Source organism: Spermophilus citellus (genome assembly GCF_964194105.1).
Source record: "Spermophilus citellus genome assembly, chromosome: 9".
Lineage (NCBI taxonomy): Eukaryota > Metazoa > Chordata > Mammalia > Rodentia > Sciuridae > Spermophilus > Spermophilus citellus.
The window spans coordinates 83,980,556-84,004,751 of NC_138191.1; the positions used below are offsets into that span (position 1 = coordinate 83,980,556).

At 36.5% G+C, this 24,196-nt stretch overlaps 1 protein-coding gene and 1 long non-coding RNA gene across 5 annotated transcripts; both read left to right on the top strand.

Annotated features, from left to right (window-relative positions):
• Window positions 1-1,929: 1,929 nt before the first annotated feature.
• Window positions 1,930-17,767, top strand: SERBP1 (SERPINE1 mRNA binding protein 1). Of its 4 annotated transcripts, none has more exons than XM_081308349.1 (8): window positions 1,930-2,364; window positions 5,525-5,675; window positions 6,236-6,376; window positions 6,491-6,580; window positions 7,095-7,214; window positions 11,793-11,970; window positions 15,481-15,654; window positions 17,376-17,767. In XM_081308349.1, the coding sequence occupies exons 1-8, from the start codon at window positions 2,052-2,054 to the stop codon at window positions 17,430-17,432; spliced, it is 1,224 nt and encodes a 407-aa protein (XP_081164475.1). In that variant the 5' UTR covers window positions 1,930-2,051; the 3' UTR covers window positions 17,433-17,767. The 4 variants fall into 4 exon arrangements, with proteins under 4 accessions (XP_081164475.1, XP_081164473.1, XP_081164472.1 ...); XM_081308347.1 differs by having other exon boundaries at window positions 1,931-2,364; window positions 7,140-7,214; XM_081308346.1 differs by having other exon boundaries at window positions 1,931-2,364; window positions 6,509-6,580.
• A 2,828-nt stretch (window positions 17,768-20,595) lies between these two features.
• Window positions 20,596-23,584, top strand: LOC308656970. The gene is made up of 2 exons (XR_014023818.1): window positions 20,596-21,058; window positions 21,141-23,584. It is a non-coding gene; the product is annotated as an uncharacterized lncRNA (long non-coding RNA).
• Window positions 23,585-24,196: the final 612 nt, after the last annotated feature.

Here is a 24,196-nt window from a genome sequence, read left to right on the forward strand (position 1 = left end):
ATATCAAGATTAGTTATTAATATTGTTTTTGTGGCAGATACCTCAAAGCTGCTGATGTAGCCCGATGAGGTGGCACACACCTATAGTCTCAGTATCTCAAGAGGCTGAGGCAGATGGATTGAAGGTTCAAAGACAACCTCAGCAATTTAGTAAGGTCCTAAGCAACTTAGCAAGACTCTATCTCAAAATAAAAAGGGCTGAGGATATTGCTCAGTGGTTAAGCACCAATGGGTTCAATTCCTGGTAACCACCATCCAACACCAAAAAAAAAAAAAAAAAAAAAAAAATCAAAGCTGCTGAAGTATGGAGAGCTTCCAAACTGCACTTGAACTATTTTCAAAACTTGGGAAGTACAAGGATAAGAGCTCCATTATCTCTTGGTTAGAGTCACAAAAACCAGAGGCATGGAAGGGAGGGGGGGATGGGGGTGAATGTGGGAGGAACTGAGACAACAGGGAAATAAACAACTTTGAGAAGTTGGGGAGGATAGAGAGGCAAGAAAAATAGGAAATAGGATACTTGAGGATATTTTTTTTTTTTTATGTAATGTGACTGTCTTCTTTTTAAGGAATTGATTTAAAATCTCAGTATTTGATAATATTACATTCACCCATGTTAAATACCCTGACAGGAAACCATGCTTAAATCTTATTAGATGCTGGAAATTCAGTAAGTCTAACTTCTATCAGGGCAAAGACTGGATTCAAGGGTTGATGCCAACACTCTCATAGTGGAGTTAGTTAATGCCTGGCACCAGCACATATAGAAATGTGAACGTGGTAAGTCATTTCACCTCTGAAATTGTTCCATCACCTGTGAAAAGGAGGCAACTACTTATCTAACAAGACGTTGAGATTAAACTATTCCTAGCACCTGTCACTTCGAGATATGCATTTTCTATTGTATTTTATGTCAATGGAAAAAGGCTTTACAATTACCACATATTTAAACATTTACAGTGTTATCAAATATGCTTGAATAAGCCTTGTCACTGTAATGTCTTAGTGGGATTTAATATTCTTAACTACTACCAATACCAATTCATTATTAACTGAATTTTGAACGTATTTTCTTTCCCTCACGCGTACACCCAAGATGCTCTAAAACATATCTTGAGCACAATTTACGAACACGACGGCCACCTATAAGCCTTGACTTACAGGATACTAAAGACCAATTAATTGGAATGATTCTAGTGAATCTACACACTTCTTTGGAGGTTTGCACAGCTCCTAGTGCTGCACTATCAAGGCTTAACAGCTCTTAAACAAGCGGTCGCAATGCCCGGGAAAGGCGCGCAACACTCCCATGTGATAGTTCCACTTGTTGTTTTGGTTATTTCTGCACCCGAGTTCATGTCCCCGAGAGAGGAAGCGCAGTATTCCGCCTAACATTAAACAGAAGAGCATGAATTCGTTATGGAGTGCTAACGAAGGACTTCAGCACCAGAGTAGTTAGGCACTCGCGGCAGACCGGGCGCAGCCTTAGGGAAGCCGGTGCGGCACCCCCTCCCCCGGAAGTTTGCGAGTCTCTGTAGTGAGGTCTGGGAGTCACCTTGACCCTCCCGCAGAGGTGGAGAAAGTTAGCCCTGGGCTAGAGGCAGGGCGAGTGAAACCAAAGACAGAGCACTTTCGTGAACAAAATGTGCCGTCACGTTTTCCTGTTCTCAGGGTAACTAAAGACCCAGCGAGTTTAAGAGTGACAAGAGCAGGTGGCAGGACTCCGCCCACCACCAAGCTTCTCCTCCAGCTCGCACGCTTCACTCGCACTGCGAGATCCCGCCTCTCAGGCGCGCGCGAAGAGCTATCGAGCTGTGCACACTGGGAATTGTAGTCCCTGCGCGGGTAGCCACCTCAAGAGAAACGACTCCGGCCTACGTGCCCCATAGTGCCTTGCGACGCTGGCCGCTCCCGGATGCGTGCCTGGCGCCGGAAGAGAAGACGGCCCCCCTCTCTCGGCCCGGCCATCTTGTGGGAAGAGCTGAAGCAGGCGCTCTTGGCTCGGCGCGGCCCGCTGCAATCCGTGGAGGAACGCGCCGCCGAGCCACCATCATGCCTGGGCACCTACAGGAAGGCTTCGGCTGCGTGGTCACCAACCGATTCGACCAGTTATTTGATGATGAATCGGACCCCTTCGAGGTGCTGAAAGCAGCAGAGAACAAGAAAAAAGAAGCCGGCGGGGGCGGCGTTGGGGGACCTGGGGCCAAGAGCGCAGCTCAGGCCGCGGCCCAGACCAACTCCAACGCGGCAGGCAAACAGCTGCGTAAAGAGTCCCAGAAAGACCGCAAGAACCCACTGCCCCCCAATGTTGGCGTGGCTGACAAGAAAGAGGAGACGCAGCCGCCCGTGGCTCTTAAGAAAGAAGGTAAAGCCGGAGTAGGAGGTGGGGAGTTCCGAGGTAGAGGGAAGGAGAGAGGGGACTGCCACTTGCTTCTGGAGCTCTGAGGCTCCGCGAGAGACTTTGCCGCCGATTTCTCCAAGCGACAAAAGCCAGGTCCTGCGAAGGTGCTGGGAGCTTGGTAGTCCCAAGTTCACGCCGCCGCCTGCAAGGTTCGCGGAGCCACCCCCTTCCCGCCCCTGGCTGGGAGCAGGGAGCGTGCGAGCTCGGGTGCTGCGGGGCTGACGCCTTCCCGCCGGATTCCTTGGCGGGCGAGCGCATGGGCTGAGTGAGGGGAAGCCAGCCGCTTTTTAGCAGCCTCTTGCAGTTGCTGAGAAGCTTGGGATCCACAGCTGCTTCCTGGGCAGAACTCTTTCTCAGCGTGCTCCTGTGAAGTGCTGGTCTCTGCTTTAGGATCCTGCCCTGCCATCTTGTCCCATGATGGCGCAGGGTACCCCAATAGAAAGCTGGGGGCTCATAGTTTCTACTTGAGCCCCTTCTGTGCTCAAGGCTACTAGATATTGTGAAGTAAGATGCTGTTTGAGGTGCCATCTGTGCTTTATTGTTCCCCTCCTCTGCTTTAACTCGTACAATATTATTATAAGTTGCTTCAATGAATTATACTATTGGAGAGAGGAATTTGGCTACACTCGCTTAAGCAGAATGCTGAATGAAGACTGGTTATTGCAGGAAATCTTGAGGCTTGCCCTCGTGTCAAGATCCATTCTCCCGAATGTGCACTCACCATTTCAAATGGTCTGACTTGGTCTGGACCTCGTGGGTGAAAGTGTAGAGGCTGTCAAACCTTTCTGCTGCACACCTCTTTAGAATGCAGCTTTTCCTCAACATGTGCGTGAAGCATGGTCAGGATTTTGCAGGCAGTTAGTAGTAGTTCCAGGGCACTGAGTTTTACAGGGTTGTAATTTTTGCATTCTTCCTCCTTACTAGTTTCTTGTGAATGAAAAAGCAAAACAGTTGGGGATAAGAAAAAATCGAGTATGATCAGTAGCAAGTAGATTTCAGGAATCTTTAGAATTGCCTTTATATGTTGAAAGTTGAACTTACTCCTTGCTGCCACGTGCTCCTGAAAGTGGTTGTTTCTCATTAGCTTGTGCTAGGTATCTCTTAGAATATTTTTAAATGGTCTTTTGTGGGGATTGGAATGAAAAAATCTAGGATCTAGGTGGTGAATAGAAGGAAAGAAAAACTCCTGTGTTAAAATTATAGACTGGAGAGAAGGCTTAAGTTGTAGTATTAGAAAGCATGCATACACCACTTAGGCCAAGTATCTATTCAGCCAATTAAGCTTTATGGCAGTCTTATCACAGTTGAATAAAGCATTTAATTCCAGTGTTAAGGAACTCTGGCTTGTGTGATTAATTACACTATGCTGATCCTTGATCACACTAATTCAAAGAAATTACATGAAAAAAATGAGTCTAAAACAAATCAAAGGTGCACCTGATGAATGTGTTCATTTTAAATGTTCAAAGCATGAAACATGATTTAAGTACTTAAGTTGTTTTGACCATGAAGCACATCCATGAAATCAGTTCTTATTTCATGTTGCAATTGTAGGAAATTATTTTGTAAATTTATAAGGAGGATTAATTTTGACATTCTTTCCTTGGGAAAACTATTCCATATTAGCTATCAATATTTTCCTAAGTGCTTAGTCTTAACCTGAAGTTGGATAAATCACAAGCTTATAAATGTAGGGAAAATGTTGGATGACAAATACTCATTTTCAAAACCTTTCACCTGTCAGTATTCTGTTATTGAGGAGAGACAGACCTGTAAACAAAATCCCTATTAAAAATCCCTAAGGTACTCTGATCCACCCATGTTGTGTGCCTTTTGATCACAATTCTAGATGTACTTTATAGAATTGTTTAATGTTTGTCTTATGCAAATTTTAGAGTTTGTTCTTTGTGCATTTGAAGAAATTGAGAATTGATAAAATAGAAAGTCACTGAGTGTAGTGTAGGCTTTTGGTGTATGGGATGTATGTGTAATAAAAAGTGGAATCTAGTGCATTTAATTTGTGAGTAGAGATAAGTACATCAGAAGAAGCTTACATTTTTAAAAAAATCAATCATTTCGTTAGATGAGTTTATTTTTTGTGTTGGCAATAAGTTTTTTAGATTTTTGTAGGACTAATGCTGAATGTTGGGTGGGGAAGCCAGTCATTGTTCATTTGGGTGTGTTTGGCTTGGATATCATTTTAAGGACTAGTTGCATAGCTCCGCCCCAACCATTATACTTCTGATGAAATTCATTTAAATGTTTTGGTGTAAGGTCTGTATTTGTGGTTTGTCCTGAGAGTTTTCAGGGATTGAAGCTTAAAGTTTTATTAAAAAAAAATAGATAATTGCAGTTTTGTTCTAGTTACAGGCATGTGAGCAATTGGATATATAGTGATGGTATTTTACTTTCTTCGAAAGAATCAACGTGAAGTAATTTAAGATCTTGTAAAATCCGTTTCTCAGCTTATTTTTGACTTAGTCAGAACTGGCTTGGGAATTACAGCATACCTGAAATTTTAGTCATGTATTTAACCATCATCTATTTATTCCTAAGGCCATCAGTAATTCATATTGGTTTCCTTATTGGGCTATGGACCTCAGACATTAACAGGAAAACAGTAGTAATGGGAAAAATCAGTAAGTCCTTCAGCTGTCATTTAGTGCCATAAGTTTCCTCTGTGTGTGTACGTGCTGATCCTAGGGCCTTGTACATGCTAACACATGCTGTATCACTGAGCTACACCCTTATTCCCCCTATTTTTTTTTAATATATATTGCTTAAAGTGTTTTTTGTTTTTGTTTTATTTCCTGATTTCTTTGAGGGGGGTGGGGAAGATACTTTTGCAAGTGCCTCACCCTGAACTATACCCCCAACCTAATATTTTTTATTAAGAGACTTGACATTTTGGAAAGAGTAATGGCTGTCCAAATGACTTCTAAGGCATTATAGAAAATGCTTGCTGGAGGTGGCGAACTAGATTTAAGTTAAAAAATAAGTAGGAATTTCCTTAAAGTACTTTGTTATACATTGGGGATGCCCAGTGTTTGCCTTTTTAATGGCCTTGGCCTAAATTTTGTTTTTGCAAAGATAATTTGTTTCTGCTGGTTATTTGTCCTTTTAGGAATAAGACGTGTTGGAAGAAGACCTGATCAACAACTTCAGGGTGAAGGGAAAATAATTGATAGAAGACTAGAAAGGCGACCACCTCGTGAAAGGAGATTTGATAAGCCACTTGAAGAAAAGGGTGAAGGAGGCGAATTTTCAGTTGATAGGTAAGATTTTAAAAGGAAGTCTCTTCGCGTTTTGTTGGCTATGTTTGCATCTTAACATGAAGCTATAAATTGGGCATAATTTCCAGGTAGCAAGCAGTGTTACTGATTATTTCTGTCATTTTTTCCAGAGAACATCTTGAATGTGAGGATTGTTATACTTAGACCTTTGGATAACACTTGAAACTTAGATCTATTTTTTCCCCCTTACTCTCCCTAGGTGTTTTTAAAAGGATAATACTGTTGGTTAATTGCTCGTAGTAAAACAAATTACTTGATATGTAGGTTGTATGTATATTAAGTATATTGGTGAATAGCAGGTTTGATACAGTGAATAAAAATGAAAAGGTATATGCACTGGTAGTGTTTTACAAAATGCTAAAATAATTTGTTGGGAGAGGGTTTTCACAGTTCACATGTTTAGAAATACACTTAAATTTTCTGAAGTATGTATTTAGCTGTTGGGTTATGAGCCAGTAAGCATGTTCTGTATTTTTGAGCTTTTCTCTCCTATTCCTTTTTCTTGAAACCTCAAAGGTATACTTTTAAAATTTGTATTGTAGACCAATTATTGACCGACCCATCCGAGGTCGTGGTGGTCTTGGAAGGGGTCGAGGAGGCCGCGGACGTGGAATGGGTCGAGGAGATGGATTTGATTCTCGTGGCAAACGTGAATTTGATAGGCATAGTGGAAGTGATAGATCGTAAGTCTTATATTGGTTATTATTTCATTTTTACATTTTAATGTGTTAATTTAATACAAAATAAAATTTGAATTTCTAAAACTAAAGAGTATTATGTTAACTCAGTTTTGTTAGTTCTTTTTCACATTACAGTGGCCTGAAGCATGAGGATAAACGTGGAGGTAGCGGATCTCACAACTGGGGAACTGTCAAAGATGAATTAACGTTGGTATTCTGATTTTTAAAAATTTCAATAAAACTGATCCTTTACTAGATACAAGTTTAAAACAAGTTTTCTAGAGATCACTATACGTGTATTAAATTTTGTTTCTGAGATAGAATGTATGCTCTGATCTCAACTATTATTGAATAAGATAATGTCTTATGGGATAGTTTGGGTTATACTATATTGAATGACCAATTTTTCTACACATCAGTATGTTACTGATTTTTTTGTATGAATATATAGCTTTTCATTGGAATTATTTGGATGTTCTAATTTCTTTGAGTTTAATAAGTTCTATTCTAACTATTGGACTTTAATACTTAAAAAATGATAAGCCAATAAAACTTTGATTTAAAAGTATGTGAACTAACTTAACCAGCGGTTTATATTGTTTTTCTCTAGTAGAGAATTTTAGCAGGAAAACTTAATGTAGAAATTTTTGTTATTGTACGCAAACTCTTTCAACTACATGTAAATGGACCTAGATGCTTTTCTTTTTCTTTCTTTCCTTAGAGAGTCCCCCAAATACATTCAGAAACAAATATCTTATAATTGCAGTGACTTGGATCAATCAAATGCGACTGAGGAAACACCTGAAGGTGAAGAACATCCAGTGGCAGATACTGAAAATAAGTAAGTGATTTTGTATGAGGTGGTAATGCTATATAACTTTGAAATCAGTCTGGTTAACCAATAAGGTAACTCAGATCTAATACTGTTATTTAATGCTTCTTTGATAAAAATATTTTTGTTGTCCTCTCATCAAATAATATTTAAAATAGTGCTTTACACCTACATGTAAGGTTGGCTCTAATGGTTTGAAAATGGGATATCTTAATGTTAACTTCCATTTGTCATAAGGAGTGTATATATTTTAGTGAAACCTACTAATCCTAACCAAAGGGGAAAAAAAAGATCTATTGTAACCTGATAATGGAAAAATAGGAACAAGGTGCTGTGCACCTGTAATTATCTAATTTGATAGAAATGTTTTAATTCTAAGTGGTAGTTGTCCTAAAACATTGAGTAGGTAAAACTAGAAGCTAAAGTAGGGGATTTCTAAAAATTAGTGTGAATTGTTGGGGTAATAGGAACTCATAGTACTTAAGTCTGAAGTAATTTTTGACATTTTACAGTTGTATAGTTTGAAATTAGACAATTAAAACTAGAATATACATTGATTTTAAAATTCCATCTCTAAGTTTTTTTTTCCATTAACAGAATTTGGAACATACTAACGTAAGAGGAGCACAAAATGAAAATGTTACTAATTCACTAGCCTTCCTCCCTGTCACCTGCCCTACATACGTGGCTTCTTTTTTTTTTTTTTTTTTTGGTGCTGGGGATTGAACCCAGGACCTTGTGCATGCAAGGAAAGTACTCTGCCAAGTTATCCTGATAGAAATAATTTACCTCCATAGCTGGGCACAGTGTCACACAATTATAATCCCAATGGTGTGGGAGGCTGAAGCAGGAGGATTATGAGTTCAAAGCCAGCATTAGCAATTTAGTGAGGTCCTTAACAACTAGACTTTGTCTCTAAATAAAATATGAAAAAGGAGGTAGTGGATAGGGATGTGGCTCAGTGGTTAGGTGGCCCAGGCTTCAATTCCCAGTATCGAAAAAAAAAAAGAATTTACCTTCCTAAAACTTTTTATCAGTCCAAGCATAAGTTATATTCTAGTCATTTGTTTTAGTAAGTTGTGATTTAAAGTCTTGGATTATAGATTATTTTGGTCAGTTTTTTTTTCTGAAAATGTTTAGTTGATATGTAATAATTTTATGTATTTATGGGATTCTGTGTAGTATTAACAGTCTGCTTTATTTGTAACAGTCCTCCAGTTCCATCAATGTTAACTGCAAAAATAGGATTTCATTCTTTTTATGGTTGAATAATATTTGACTGTGTGTTTATATACCACAGTTTGTTTATTCTTTTTTCCATCAGTGGACACATTGGTTGATTGTATGTCTTGGTTGTTTTGAATAGTGCTGCAATAAACATGGGGTTCAGGTGTCTCTTTGACTTACCAATTATATTTTTCTTTAGGTACATAACCATTTTTTCTTTTGGGGACTGCTTTCCATTAAAGTTGTACCAATTTAAATTTCCACTAACTGTGTGTGAGTTCTCTTTTCTCTGCATCTTCACCAGCATTTTAAAATTTTTATCTTTTTAAATTAATTGTTGTTTATTTACATGTGGTGCTGAGAATCAAACCTGGTGCCTCAAGTGTACTAGGCAAGTGCTCTACCACTAAGCCATAACCCCAGCCCAGTTTTTAATCTTCTTGATAATAGCTCTTCTAACTAGGGTGAGATATCATGTCTCATTGTGCTTTTCATTTTGCAGATGATTAATGATGGATGGCATTTTTTCATAACTTGGCCATTTGTATATCTTTGAAGAAATGTCTGTTCATATCATTTTCCCATGTTTTTGATCAGATTATGTGTTATTTTGATATCGAATTGAGTACAGTATGCATTCTTGCTAATCCTTTGTTAGGCAGATAGTTTGCAAATATTGTAAATATTTTCTTTCATTCTGTAGGTTGTCTCTTCACTTTGGTTGCTTCCTTTGCTGTGTAGAAGCTGTTTAGTTTAATGTAATTCCATTTGCCAATTTTTTGTTTCTATTGCCTGCGCTTTTGGGGTCATATCCAAAAAAGCTTTGTCTGTGCCAATTCCCTGAAGTATTTCTTCCATTTAAGTCTTTGATCCATTTTGAATTGGTTTTTGTGATTGGGGATCCAGTTTCATTTTCCTGTCTTCCTAGACTGTTTTTCCAGCACTATTAATTGAAATGATTGTTCTTTTTCCAGTGTATATTCTTGGCATCTGTCAAAAATCAGTTGGTTCTAAATATATGGATTCACTTTTTAGTTCTTTGCTCTGTTTCATAGGCTCTGTGTCTTTTTATGTAGGTCAGTGGTTCTGTGTTCAGAGACAACATCCAAATCAATCAGTGAAAGGATGCCCTTTCAACATTTTTCCTTTTTCCAGGAAGAAAATTGCTCTTATATGAACCTCTGTTCATTATATTCCCTGGGCCTGTTGGCATAAGGAAAAGTTCTTTACTGTTGGAGAGAGTAGATAAAAATGCATGATGTTAGGAAGTTTTGCACTTTGGAGTAATATTTATTTGAAACTATGTGGAATCATGATTTTGTGTGGTAAACAATGAAATAGTAATTTAAGTTAGATGAACTCAGTGTAACATTATTCAGCACAACAATTGCTTTAATAAAGAGCTTGTGATCAATTCACTTTGAGTGATCCACAAAGATTGTAACTATTTTCCAGAAGGAAATGATGCATCAGTAGGGTATTGGAGACAAATCCTTAACTCAGGACCCAGGAGTGAAATCGGTGATCATTGGTGTAAAGAAAATAATGATCACATCAGAGCAGTCTCTACTCTTATTCTAATAATAAAAAAATAAAAGGTACCAAGGATTGAACCCAGGGGTGCTTAATCATTGAGCCACCAAGTTGCTTGGGGCCTCGCTAAGCTGCTGAGGCTGGATTTGAATTTGAGATGCTCCTGTTGTAGCCTCCCAAGCTGCTAGGTCTACTCTTATTCTAGAGTAGGGGAGAAATTGAATATGGTATTGTGCTTTGCATATGGAAATGTAAATTTAATAAGTACATCCTAACTCATAGTTTCCAGAGCTTCTGTTTGGTTCTCATTTGATTCTTACAGTGATCAAAGGTATGCTAAATTCTGACCTTGGCTGTGTCACAATTAAGGACCAGGACTGGTTTGTATATATGTATGTATTTGGTATGGGGATTGAACCTGGGGCACTTAACCACTAAGCCAGAGAGCCACATCCCCAGCCCTTTTTTGTATTTGAGTCTTGCTGAGTTGCCTAGAGCCTCACTAAGTTGCTGAGGCTGGCTTTGAACTCATGATCCTCCTGCCTCAATCTCCGGAGTAAACTGACAAACTTGAACTTTGTGCCCAAGATCCCATCAGTTATGTATAAACTTCTAGGAAGTTTTAAAATGGGGTTTGTATAAAAGCAAAGAGTGGCTTCAGGAGAGAAATTTGAGTACTAAGGCTAACTAAATCACTTGCTATCTTTGGAAAGACGCTAGGTTCCCAAAATAGCAAACAAGTTGTTTGGTGACAATTGGAAATTTGAGATTAGACTAAAATAATGGATTTCAAGTGCTTTGTTAAAAAAAAAAAAAAAGAGGAGAGGCTAACAATAAAGTAGTTATAACCTGAGAATACATTTGGAAATAACTAATTTGGTATTAAATATTGAACAGTTTTATGAACAGTTTGATAACCAGTGAAACTTCAGTCTTCTGTTCCATATTCAGGTTGGTTTGAAAAGTTGGAGTAGATTTTGGGATTTGTGGAAACTGTTGTTTTTCTTTGCCTTGAGTACAGGTTGCTAGAATAAAGAGAAACATTTCTTTTATATTGCACAATGTGAAGTCTGGTGTCTCACTGTGCATCTTCGATCATAACCTGTTTTGAGTTATATATTGTGGGGGATTATGGAAAATGAAAACACATTTTAGGAGAAGATATTTTAACCATATCAAAGGGTACAATTTTAAAGAAGTGTAAGGAATAATAAGGCCAATTTAAGATTGTGTTACTGATAAGAAATCATTTAAGAGTTTATGAAGAGCTGAGCATGTCATGCACAACTTTGATACAAGCAGATTGGGAGATTGAGGCTGGAGGATTGCAAGTTTGAGGCCAGTCTTAGCAGTTTAGACCCTGTCTCAAAATAAAAATGATTAGGGGGCTGGGGCAGAGTGCCTAGTACTTGAGGCACTGGGTTTGAATCTTAGCACTGCATAAAATAAATAAAGGCATTCTGTCCCTCTAAAACTACAAAAAAAGATTAAAAAAGATGATGATTAGGGATGTAGCCTAGAGGTACAGTGTCACTGGGTCCAATCACCAGTTAGCCCCCACCCCACACCACCCAAAATAAAAAGTATATGAAGATATATTGTATAATCCTCAGATACTTATGCTTATCAACGAACACTGAATTCTTGGTCTCTGTCATGTTATATGTTAGATTGGATTACATAGAAAAACTAATACCTTTGCCCTTGGATATGATAATTTTTCTCTAAAAGATTACTAACCAGTCATTATTAATTTCCTTATAATATATTTGAGTAAAAATTATGCCGATTGTCTACCAGGTATAAAATTTAAACATCTTTTCACAGGGAAAACGAAGTTGAAGAAGTTAAGGAAGAGGGTCCAAAAGAGATGACTTTGGATGAATGGAAGGCTATTCAAAATAAAGACCGTGCAAAAGTAGAATTTAATATCCGAAAACCAAATGAAGGTGCTGATGGGCAATGGAAGAAGGGATTTGTTCTTCATAAATCAAAGAGTGAAGAGGTAAAATTAAAATTTGTGATGTTTGAAAATGTTCAGATGTGATTTGAACTGTTTATAGTTTTCATGTTAAATTTCATATGGAAAATATTTTTTGCAAAAGCTTTACATAGGATCATTTGGGACAGATAACTTGCTCAAAAGGGAAACTAAATTACTATGCTATAAGAAATTTAGTTCGTTTATTAATCCATAATTGTATTTAATATGATAGTATTTTTTCTAAAAATCTCTTAATGGCTTATTGAATGACTTGATGGTTTTTTAAAATATTTTGTTAGTTGTCAGTGGACCTGTATTTTATTTATATGTGGTGCTGAGAATCAAACTCAGTGCCTCACACATGCGAGGCAAGCACTTTACCACTGAGCCACAACCCAGCCCTGACAGTGTTTTTAAAAAAATATTTCTTCTTCTTAAAGCTGTAGTTTAATTGAAACGTTGGCATTTTCTTATGGTTTAACCAAAAAAATAAGGGGCTTCATTTGTTTTTTCTTTGTTAGAACTGGATATTGAACCTGGGGGCATTCTACCATTGACCTATATCTGGAGGGAGGGTGGGGGGTATGTGCTCTCAGAGTGTGTGTTTTGAGATAGTGTTTTGCTAAGATGATAAGACAGGCCTTGAATTTGGCAATTCTGCCACCTCCCAAGTAGCTGGGAATATAGGCATGTACCAACGTGCCTGGCTAATACCTACCTTTTAAGATTGTCTGGCTGTGCATATGTAATGGTTAGAACTCTCAGTAAATGCTACAAATGCTGCTCTTTATTGAAGATGATCTCTTATGAAGATCAAATGATCAATTTATGAGTTTCCTTTTTTCTTTGAGAAACATGGAAACTAATGAAAATATTTTAGAAAGTCACATTGGTAGCTTTTTATTTGGTAGCTTCTGTTCAAGCTTTGGGGCGTGTTCTTACAGGAATTGTCCCAGTGTTACATCCTAGTAAGGTTTGTCTAAGTATGGGATCTTGGCCAAAATACTACATTATTTCTTCTAAATTCTTTTCTCTATTAACTTTTAACCTTTTGACATTTGTTCTTATTTGTGTCATAAATCTGACTACCAGAAATCCAAAGTAAGCTTTAAAGTGTTATGAAGGCATCAGCAACCCATAATAAAAAAGAATTCAGTAAGATTTTAAATATTTACTTTTAGTGCTGGGGATTGAACTTAGGGTGTCACAGGCCAAACAACCTTTACCATTAAGCCCCTCTGCCCACCAAGTCCTTAGTAAGATCTTTATTAAACATAAAAATGACAATGAGACAAGCTTGAGAAACATGAATAATATCGAGGTTTAAAATACCAGTGTATTTTAAGTTTAGAGAAAAAATGATTTTTAACATAAAATGAATAAATGAAGACATTGTCAAGTCTTATAGAAAAAAATTTGCATTATTACAGCACTTTTTTTTAAAAATTCTTACAGATAAAATTGTTAGTGTATTTGAGTAGAACAGTATAAAAATATCTTATTCAAGAACCATGGACATTCCTTCAAGGAGAGTGTTCATTTGAACCAATTACTGAACTCCCTATTCTTGGGGCTGGGGTTGTAGTTCAGCAGTAGAGTGCTTGACTAGCATATGTGAGGCTCTGGGTTCGATCCTCAGCACCACATAAAAATAAATAAGTAAAATAAAGGCACTGTGTCCAACTACACCTAAAAAATAAATATTAAAAAAAAAGAGATTTACCTATTATCTTTTGGGTGTCCCAACTGGTTTTTCCCCATACAACTCTAATTGTAATTTTAGGTAATTTCATTAATATCCTACAGTTCATGCGTATCATGGACATTAGGCTAGTTCTCCTGATTTTAAATATTTTAATATAACTACAGTAGTGCCCTCTTACCTGTGCTTTATTTCCAGAAATACACAATCAAATGTAAATTTCATTCATTCTTTCTGAGTGGTATGATGGAATCTCACGCTTTTTAACTCTTGTTCCAGGGATGTAAATCATCCCTTTGTCCTGTGTACCCACAGTGTGTACACTACGTTCTAGTCATTCAGTAGCCTGCGTATAGGAAAAAACAATATTTGTAGGATTTGGTACTATCTGTAGTTCAGGCAATCCCTAGTAGCTGGTCTTGGATGTATTATCCCCTGTGGATTGGGGGGACTACCAAATTGTATAAGGTAAGATTTGACATTTCTAAAAATTATAAAATGTGAACTTGGTAATGAATAACTTTGAAACTTAATATACATTAAGTCACTCCTAAGTGTTTGTGTCTTTGAATTAGTCTTTGTGAATCAGGCCTAGCCTTACCGTTCTTGAATATTTTGGCCTTCAAGAATATTGTATATAGGGCTGGGGATGTGGCTCAAGCGGTAGCGCGCTTGCCTGGTGTGCTTGCGATCCTCAGCACCACATACAAAGAAAGATGTTGTGTCCGCCGAAAACTAAAAAATAAAATTTAAAAAAAAGTGTTGTAAATAATACTTTTATGTGTCTTCATGACAAATGTGAGGTGGGGGGGGAACATGGCTGTAGAAATGGAGAGCTGAGTTATTGTGTTACTGATAGAACTGAAGGGTACTATTTCTTGTTATGATTCTCTAAATGCTCTAGAAAACTGCTAGATTTTTTTTCCTATTCTAGTAATTGCCTTAAGAAGTTAGAGATGTCCCTTGAACATACAAACTTTTTCTGCTGTAGCCACCAGTTATTTGGTTCTATTTTCCAGAAACTTAAGAAAGAAAGAGAAAAGCTCTGTTAATTAATGCATTGATACCATTGATTTGAAATAGCAAGCACTTAAAAAGATTTGACTTTTAATTTGCTAGTGTTTTGTGGATTTATATTTGTTTTTGGTTCCTTTAATATTAAAAGAACCTTCTATTGCCTTTATATTGTGTGGAATAGAGATGACATTTGAGTATCAATGATGAAAGCATGGATGCAAAACAAAAATTTGTACTTTAAAAGCGTGGTTTTTGACAGGATATTTAAGTTGGTTAGAAAGAACAAAATGTTCATTGTCCCTTCAGAAAAAGGTATAAATTATATGTATATTTGCGGGGGGAATACAATATAAATAGTGCAAGTAAACTTCTAGTTAGAAGATTGAAACCCCAAACATACAAGAAATGAGGTGGTAAGCATTATAAAGATTTTTTTTCCTTTTAACCTTTTTCTCTCATATATGAAAGAAAATCTGGATATTACAAACACTTCATTTTTAAGAAAGTTCCTTTGGTACCTTTAAGATGTGGGTTTTTTTGTGTGCACAGCATTTCAGGGTTCCCCTCTTGTTTAGTATTTCACTTGAGTTTATAGCTTTCCAGCTTACATGGAAATATGAGATAAAATGAAGGGAATTCTTACTGTGAAATCAACTTTTGCTGAGTGCAAAGCTAACAAACCTAAGAGATGGTGATCACACAAAGTACAGGTTGTAGAGCTAGCATTTTCAGAAGAAAGCTCATTACTCAGAAAAATTTCCAACATGACTTTCTAATGCATTACCCAGTGACTCTTCCTTAACATTTATTAGGCTCACGCTGAAGATTCGGTTATGGACCATCATTTCCGGAAGCCAGCAAATGACATAACATCTCAGCTGGAGATCAATTTTGGAGATCTAGGCCGCCCAGGACGTGGTGGCAGGGGAGGACGAGGTGGGCGTGGGCGTGGTGGACGCCCAAACCGTGGCAGCAGGACTGACAAGGTAATCTTAAAGAGTATCCCTTTCAAATAATGTAAGGACCTTTTCTAGTAAATCACTGGCTGGGTCCTTTTTGGAATATAGGAAGAAGTAGAAAAAGAAGTTCATGCTTTCAAGAGTCAACATTTCAAATTATATTTTTGTTTAAAGTACTTACGTGAGTTTTTTTTTTTTTTTTTTCCGTTGTTGCTAGGAATTGAACCTAGGGCCTTACGCATACGAGGCAAGCACTCTACCAACTGAGCTATATCCCCAACCCCACACTGTACTGAGTTCTTAGTAGGGGCTAGTCATAGTGTTACGTGAGGCTTTTTATATATTTCATTTAGTTGTTGTTACTGTGGTAACATCCTCATGGAGAAAATTGAGGTACAGGGAATCAAATTGATTCTAAGCATTTGCTGAGGTCTACCTGAAATATAAGTTTGTTTTCTTTAGTAATTTTGTACTGCATTTTAGACCTCAGCAACTAATATCACATTGGTGTTCATTGTACAGTTTATGTGTAGCACATGATTGTAAGACCTTTTTTTTTTGTTTGTTTTTGATTTCTTACTAAACTGTTCTGTGAGAGCTGAGATATATTTTTGCGCTTTTGTAATCTCTTTAGTACCTTGCATAAAACAAATTCTTAAATAATTTGTAGATCCCAGGTAATTGGATCTGCCTGATGCAAAAAATATTAGAGGTAATCTTTGAAACACTTTTGCCTTATGGTTCAGGTTGTAAGTAACCTTCCTGAATTTTCAGCACCTGCTTTTTAAAAAAAGATCATATTGAGTCTGTCAGTGCTTAATTATAATGATAACAATAATTATGAGTTTTTATAGTTATCATTGATAATCTATTGAAGTTTATTTTTTTTCCTCTGACACTTTCTTTTTAAAGACAAATGTGTTATATATGGCCCTGTGAATTATTTTTACATTTGTTATTTGTACTTCAGGTTGTAAATAGCAGTTGAGCCCCCTTCCAACATTGATGAATGTGCTGCTTAAAGATAATTGATTTTGGGGGTGGGGGAGGCTCAAGGACTGGGATTGAACTAGGGACCCTATCATTGAGCTATATACACCCCAGACAAGGTCTTGCTAAGTTGCCAAGGCTGGACTCAACATGCAATCCTCTTGCTTTACTTTCCTGAGATGCTGGAATTAGAGGTGTGCACTGTGATTCCCAGCAGCTAATTGGTTTCTTGACCAGCTTTCATATTGATGCTTTTTTACTTGAGCACGTGGAAAAAGTACAAGAATAGTAAACAACAAAGCGCAAAAAAAAAAAGTCCGTATCCCATCTTAAATAGACCTGTAATTTAAAACAATCCATACTGTTACTAGGGGATTTTTATTCCAAACTTGAAATATAGTTGTGAACAGTGTATGCCAGTTAAAGCTTTCTTCACTTTGTGTTTTTTGATTAAGGATTTAGATGTTCTCCCAATTACAAATTGGTTTTAAATATTGGACATAATATTAGTTTTAATACCTGCTTTGCATTTTCACACATGGTTAGATTTTTATAGGTTTTGATAGAAATTAATGAGGCTCACTACAGATATTTGTAGTTCTATTTTATGATTTTTGCTTTTAAGTAAGAGTTTTCTACATTTTAATTAGTATTTTAATGTTTAAGCTTCTTTTTGAGAGTTCTGATTCTAAATGCTGGCATTGGTAGTGTGTTTATAAATTTTGAGAATTGTTAATCTTGGTTTATTTCTTTTTCAGTCGAGTGCTTCTGCCCCTGATGTGGATGACCCAGAGGCATTCCCAGCTCTGGCTTAACTGGATGCCATAAGACAACCCTGGTTCCTTTGTGGACCCTCCTGTTCAAAGCTTTTGCATGCTTAAGGATCCCAAACGACTAAGAAATTAAAAAAAAAAAAAAGACTGTCATTCATACCATTCACACCTAAAGACTGAATTTTATCTGTTTTGAAAATGAACTTCTCTTGCTACACAGAAGTAACAAATATGGTAGTCAGTTTTGTATTTAGAAATGTATTGGTAGCAGGGATGTTTTCATAATTTTCAGAGATTATGCATTCTTCATGAATACTTTTGTATTGCTGCTTGCAAATATGCATTTCCAAACTTGAAATATAGGTGTGAACAGTGTGTACCAGTTTAAAGCTTTCACTTCATTTGTGTTTTTTAATTAAGGATTTAGATGTTCCCCCAATTACAAACTGGTTTTAAATATTGGACATAATATCAGTTTTAATACCTGCTTTGCATTTTCACACATGGTCAGCTGGGACATGTAAACTTTGATTTGTCGAATTTTATGCTGTGTGGAATTACTAACTACTTTATGTATTTTAACTTAGTTTTAATATTTTCATTTTTGGGGAAGAATCTTTTTTCACTTCTCATAATAGCTGTTATATATGCTAAATCTTTATATACAGAAATATCAGTACTTGAACAAATTCAAAGCACATTGGCTTATTAACCCTCGCTTCCTGCATGGTTCATTAGGTTCAAATTATACCTGATTCACAATTTCAACTATATTTACTTTCGAAATATGTGACTTTCCCATTTTAAAAGCCAAGCTAGACACTTTATTTGTGGAAGTTGTTTGAGCTACTTAGTGTTGATAAACACATCCTGTCAAGTGTTATGGATAGGATTTCTACCCCCTCCAACAGGGTGAGTGGAATAAGTTGATTTGCTCTAATGGGTAATATTTAGACTTCTGTAAAATAAGTGTCTGGCACTTGCTATGATTTTTGTTTGATATGTCCCCAAATCAGAATGTTACATCTGTAATCAACAACCCTTTTAACCTTTCTTGTTCTGAAGAAACCAAAGGGCACTGGTTAGTATGGTGAGATGGGGAGAGTCTTCAATTTTTGAAATTTGGAATGCAGACAGCTTTACTTTATAAGGTTGGAACAGCAGCACCATCCATAAAACATAAGCCAAAAATCTTTAACTGTTAATGATTTCCTATATTGTTACTATTTGGTCTTAAATTGATAGATGAATATTTGTTCCAGAGAAGGTGATAAATATCTTTTCCCTCTTCCTTTATTAGAAAATTAGGTAATTAATGGATTCCTTGAACAGGAGCATCACCACTTACTTACTAAACACATGGATAGAATGATCAATAAACAGGTTTTGTAGGATTTTTTTTTTTTATTCTGCCACATTTATTGATTAAACAGGGAAGGAATTTTATTTAAAGTTTTAACTTCTGTCACTTGTCAGTTATTTTCTACCTCTGGTAAGGTCCAGTTTTTAAAATATTGGAGATTTTAAATTTAACATGTCTGCTATATAGTTGATTGGTTTTCACTTATACTTCTGAAAAAAAGATTGTACAGTACAAAAGTTATTCGTTTGGATTGGATGTATCAATCTACCTAATAGTCTTGACATCTTAGTAAGAGGTAATTGTTTTTTAGTGATGGATAAACTTGTGCTGGTGTTTTGGATCTTATGATGCTGAGCATGTTCTGCACTGGTGCTAATGTCTAATATAATTTTATATTTACAAAAAGGCCTGCTACCCAGAGGCAAGTATTAATTTAGTCCATATGGATTATTGACTCCTTTTGAAATTGCAACATACACACTCTTAAATCAGTGTGTTTAGACTTTAAGGATTCAACTCTTCTGAACATGTTTATAAATCTCTTGATTTCCAGCAACATATTATAGAAAACATCTGTTATTCAAAAACACTTCAAGTTCCATTTGCTGTCAGCCATTGTCACTAGAGAACACACAGCAATATCTGGTATGTTGCAAGCTTTCAAGATAGCCTAAACTTGAAAAAGTTGATCCATTAGTTGTGTCTGATGGATGTGAATTTGCCTCCTAGTTCACTTTGTGTCAATAGCTAAAACTGTGAACCTAACTTTCTCTTATTCGTGGGTAATAACTGAAAATAAAGATTTATTTTCATGCTCACTTCTTAAAAAGTTATAAAAGCAATCAAATAGGAGCCCTCATTGTCATGTGTTTCCCAGTTTCTGACCTCTTCATACCCTCAAGATTTAATGCTCATTTAAGTTTTAAAAGTATTACATTTAGGTATTATGTGAGGTTTTTATTTGATAAACTTATTTGGGAGAGATCCCCATCAGTGACAAAATTGGGAAAGTTTAAGTTAAGGTAAAATAAATTTCAAGGGTTTATGTGACGATTTTCATTTCTCTTAGAAAATCAGGTTTCCACTGAAAATCATAATGCCAGTTTTCAATAGCTAACTGGGTATAGTACTCTTGAGAGGAAATTTCTTAATGGATATAGGTTCCTTAAATAGTGTGACTGATGTTTTGGTGAATTTTTATCTTGATGCTTTTAAATGAAAATAATATCAAGAACTGAAGCTTTTAAAGACATTTACAAGTGTACTGAAATGACTGGGGGTATGGTTTACTAGTTGAATACTATTTTAAGACTTGAGTTACTTAAGCTCTTAAAATGTGTCACAAGATAGTGTACATCTAGTACCTTTATTCAATTTTATTTTTAAAAAATGGAAGTAAGACACGTCATCTCCAGGGTTGTAAATATATTTGGGGCTTATTTTTGGTATGGGTTTGGAGGGAGAATATTAAGTATTCATTGTTATTTTTCTAATTGCTAGAGATTGCACTGAAATAGAAAAGTATTAATAGGTAGTTGCATACAAGTTTAAATACTGTGTATTGAATTTTAAAATGACTTTTAAGAGCACTGGCTGGTGGAAGAAACCAACAGGTATTAAAGTTAAAAAGGAGAAATGTGAAGTCGATAGATCCTGACGTTGACTGAAAGGTAAGACTATGCAGGTACCTTAAAAGGACATCTGTCCCAACCTTCAGCTGATAATACAGTTCTGCTTTCTAAAGAAAGTGCTTAGAAAATATATTCTAATTCGAACATTTGTCATAATAATGAGATTGATGTACAAGTGATTGTTAAACCCTACTGAATGCCGTATCCAGAAACTTGATTATCTTTTTGGCAAGCCTGTGCCTAGTAGCAAAGGCGGTAAAATAGTACCTGATTAAACTTTTGTAGCCTAGTAATAATCTATCAACATAATTTGCAAGACAAATTTATTAAGGCTTTGTCATTTGTTTTTCAGTGTTGGGGATTGAACCCAGAGCTGCACACATGCCAAACACTACTACTGAGCTACATCCCCAGTCTGTCAGGGTTTGTTGAGATAATGGCAGCTGTAAGAAATTTGGATGGTTACTTTTTGCTTAGCTGTGTGGGTTGGGAGGTACCGTTTACCTTGGGCATGATTCTTTGAACCTGAGACCCTAATTGGTTTTGAAGTTTGAGAATTGATACGTCAGGTGGAGGAATTAAATCCAAGAATATAGTGAAACAAGGTTATAACCTGTGCATAAGAAGCTTAAAGTGCTGTATCTAAACAATCTATCAGCAAACTTTAGCCTGTGGTCTGTTTTTTACATTCCTGAGTTTTCGTTTTTTCTTTTTTTGTGGTGCTGGCACTTGAACCCAGGGCCTTAGAAATACTAGGCTGCACTCTTATCACTGCATTCCTGAGCTAAGAATGGTTTTTAATAGTATTGAAGGGTTAAAAGCAAAAAAAAAAAAAAGAAAAGCACAAAAATGTTGGTAGTCCACAAAGCCTTTGTGTAGCCTTTTCCATAAAGTGTGTGCTGTATTCTTACTCAAGCTGTTTCTTCCAAGTCAGCATCTAAGAGCTCTTTGAAAATAAAACAGTTCAAGGTACAAGCTAGATCCTACCTCACAGGAAGTTATGAAATAAATTCATACTTTGATGTCTATAATCAGGAAAGGGATGAGTTAACCTGATAGCTTTTTAAGGCTGATTTTGTTTCTTCAAATAAAAATGGTCTAGCAACTTAAATGTATGGATCTGCTATAAAAGTTATCACAATACCATGAGATTTCACATTTAGTAGTGCTCATATCAATGCTCAGGTGTCGCTAATCAGTTTTTCCATAAGAATTATGCATATCTTACATAGGCAAAACCCCAAAATAACCTGGCACCAAATTAATGATTTCTCATAACAGTTTTTCTGCCTGACATGGTGGCATACCTGCCTGTAATCCTAGTCACTTGGGAGGCTAAGGCAAAAGGATTGCAAGTTAAAAGGTCAGTCTGGCAACTTGGGAAGACTCAAAAAGTAAAAAGGACTGGGGATGTAGGTCAGAAGTTGAGCATCCCTGGATGTCATCCTCTCAATAAAATGAGGCAAAATTTTTATAGCGCTTGTGATACGTACTAAGTAACTGGGAGTCCACTTTTAAATAGAAGGAAAAGGTGAGAAGTGACAGTTGAAAGTTGGTAATTTGCACAGTTTTCTTCAGTTATTAGGTATCAAGTCAGTAACATCCCTTTTGCTGCCCATGTGGGAGGGTATGGCAGTTCCTATTGAATTTGCATAGATAATTCCTAGGTTTTGTATGTGGAAGACAAACTGTAGACGATTGGTTCACGTCATGTGAACCAGGTCTGAGACAACTACTGTGAACTGACCTTGTGGCCTTTATTACCTGTTACTGGTGTGGAAATGTTGAGTAAAGGGCTGATATTCAGGATTCTGATGTTAGAAGAAAACGGGAAGTTTCTTTGGACAATTCTATGGTTTTATACTGTATCACTTCAATTGTGGTAGCTGATTCTTGCCATTTGCCTGAAATCAGATTGGGACTAAATATTCTATTAGCTAATGAGTAATGTCAGAAAATTTTTGTTTTATTTTGGGAACTCTGCATATTGAATTCATTTTACACCTGGGTTGTAATCACACATATTGATCAGCCATGTGATAATACTTAGACAAGTGCATGTTAAATGTTTATCAGAATATTAACATTGCTGGATTATTTTAGAAATCACAAAATTCATCCAAGAAGATGAATGTTTTTATTTTCCCCCATTACATGGCCAAAAGTGTTTGGGCTTTCATGATTCACATATAACAACTGTTAGGAGGTAGATAATTGTCCATTTCCCCTGGGAATTCGGAATTTCTAATTAAATTTACAAGGACTTTTTTTTTTCTTTTGTGGTAAAACAGCTTCCTTTAAAACTAAACAATTTGGCTTCAACTTGGTTTTGTGTTCCATTTTGTAGTATACGCATTGATGAAGGCACTACTTAGGTATTAAGGCTAGATTAGGATCTTCTGAACAATGTACAGGCCTAGATTCGATAAAACCATTTTTTAAGTTATATGTTCACTGGCTACTAGCCATGGGGAAAAAATCATAATCCTACCTAACAAGTATATGCTTCACATCACTGTATTTTGTTCATTACAGTATACTGTATCTTGAAGATTAAGTGGCACTTGGTCACTATATGTCAAAATCCACATTTTTTTATAGCAGTTGTACTGATCCCTTGCATCTTGAGTCTTGCTAGAGCTGGAAGTCCTGTTGAATGAAGAAGTACTTTTGATGTTGTGTAGCCAATTGAAAAATACAACATCTGAGAAGTTCTCTTCAAGAGAAAAACATTTATTAAGGGAAAATTGCCAATAACCTGTTGATTGAAGAACATAACTAGTATGTCCCTTATAGGGCATCGGGGATGTTTCCTTTTTCAGGTTTATCAATCTAGGGTTGTTAAACTTTAAAAGTAACCTCAGATTTTTAGAGAAAACTTTGAAATGAAGACTCCCTCTAGCTGGAGGAATGACTTACTAAACGTCCTTGCTAATTATTTTTCCTCTATTACAAGCAAGTAAAAAGTGGATGTAATATTTTAAAAAGCTGTGCACAGCTTCTCTGTAAGTTACCCTGCCATAGATCACAGAGGGTGGGAGTTGGCTCTGTTTACAAAGATTGGACAGAATCTGGTCAAATTGAATTATAGTATGGGGTTGAGAATAACTTAGGAAACAAGTGTTTTCCACAGTGTTGTGAAAAGAAGGCAGATGGTCTTTTGCTCCCTTTGTGATGGAATAAATAAAGTAAGATTTCTGTTTCTAAATGAAATTTTGGGAATTCCTATTTTTACCTTGAGAGATGGGAGGTGGGAAAGGGAGTCTCCTTGATTGATCCTCAGTTTGGGCCACAAGAAAATATTTTTAGGTTATGAAGTTCACTTCTTGGTGCTAATGTGCAGGGAGGTACATTATATACTAACTTGGTAAAGTGATGATTACATTAGATAACAAGTGAGTTGGGATTTTAATAAGTGAGTTTTGATAATTTTCTTCCAATTATGCAAATGTCAGGATTGTGGATGTTTTAAGCTTTTCCAGTGAAATTTCTGGGTCCTTGAGAAAGTTTATTCTTGGAGGATCTTGTAATTCCCCTTAAAATGTTTCCTTGGTTCCTATTACCTAATAGGTGGCAAAATGCCTAGCATTAGAAAGTGAAGGTATTTTGAATCTCACCTGACAGGCATATAGAGTTCCTTGAAGTTGGAAAAGTTGAGAGGTGGCCTGAAGCCAGCACAGTGGTACACACCTGTAAATCCCAGCCATTCTGGGGTTGAGGCAGGAGGTTGATAAATTCAAGGTCAGCCTCTGTAACAGCAAGACCCCATTCAAAAAAATATATAAAAGTAGGCTAGGGATGTAGCTGAGTGG

Excerpts from the sequence above, each read along its gene's own strand:
- SERBP1 (XM_081308349.1), top strand. The coding sequence starts at position 2,052 with ATGCCTGGGCACCTACAGGAAGGCTTCGGCTGCGTGGTCACCAACCGA. Across the intron at positions 2,365-5,524 it reads CGTGGCTCTTAAGAAAGAAG|GAATAAGACGTGTTGGAAGA; the intron begins GTAAAGCCGGAG and ends TTGTCCTTTTAG. Across the intron at positions 5,676-6,235 it reads GGCGAATTTTCAGTTGATAG|ACCAATTATTGACCGACCCA; the intron begins GTAAGATTTTAA and ends TTTGTATTGTAG.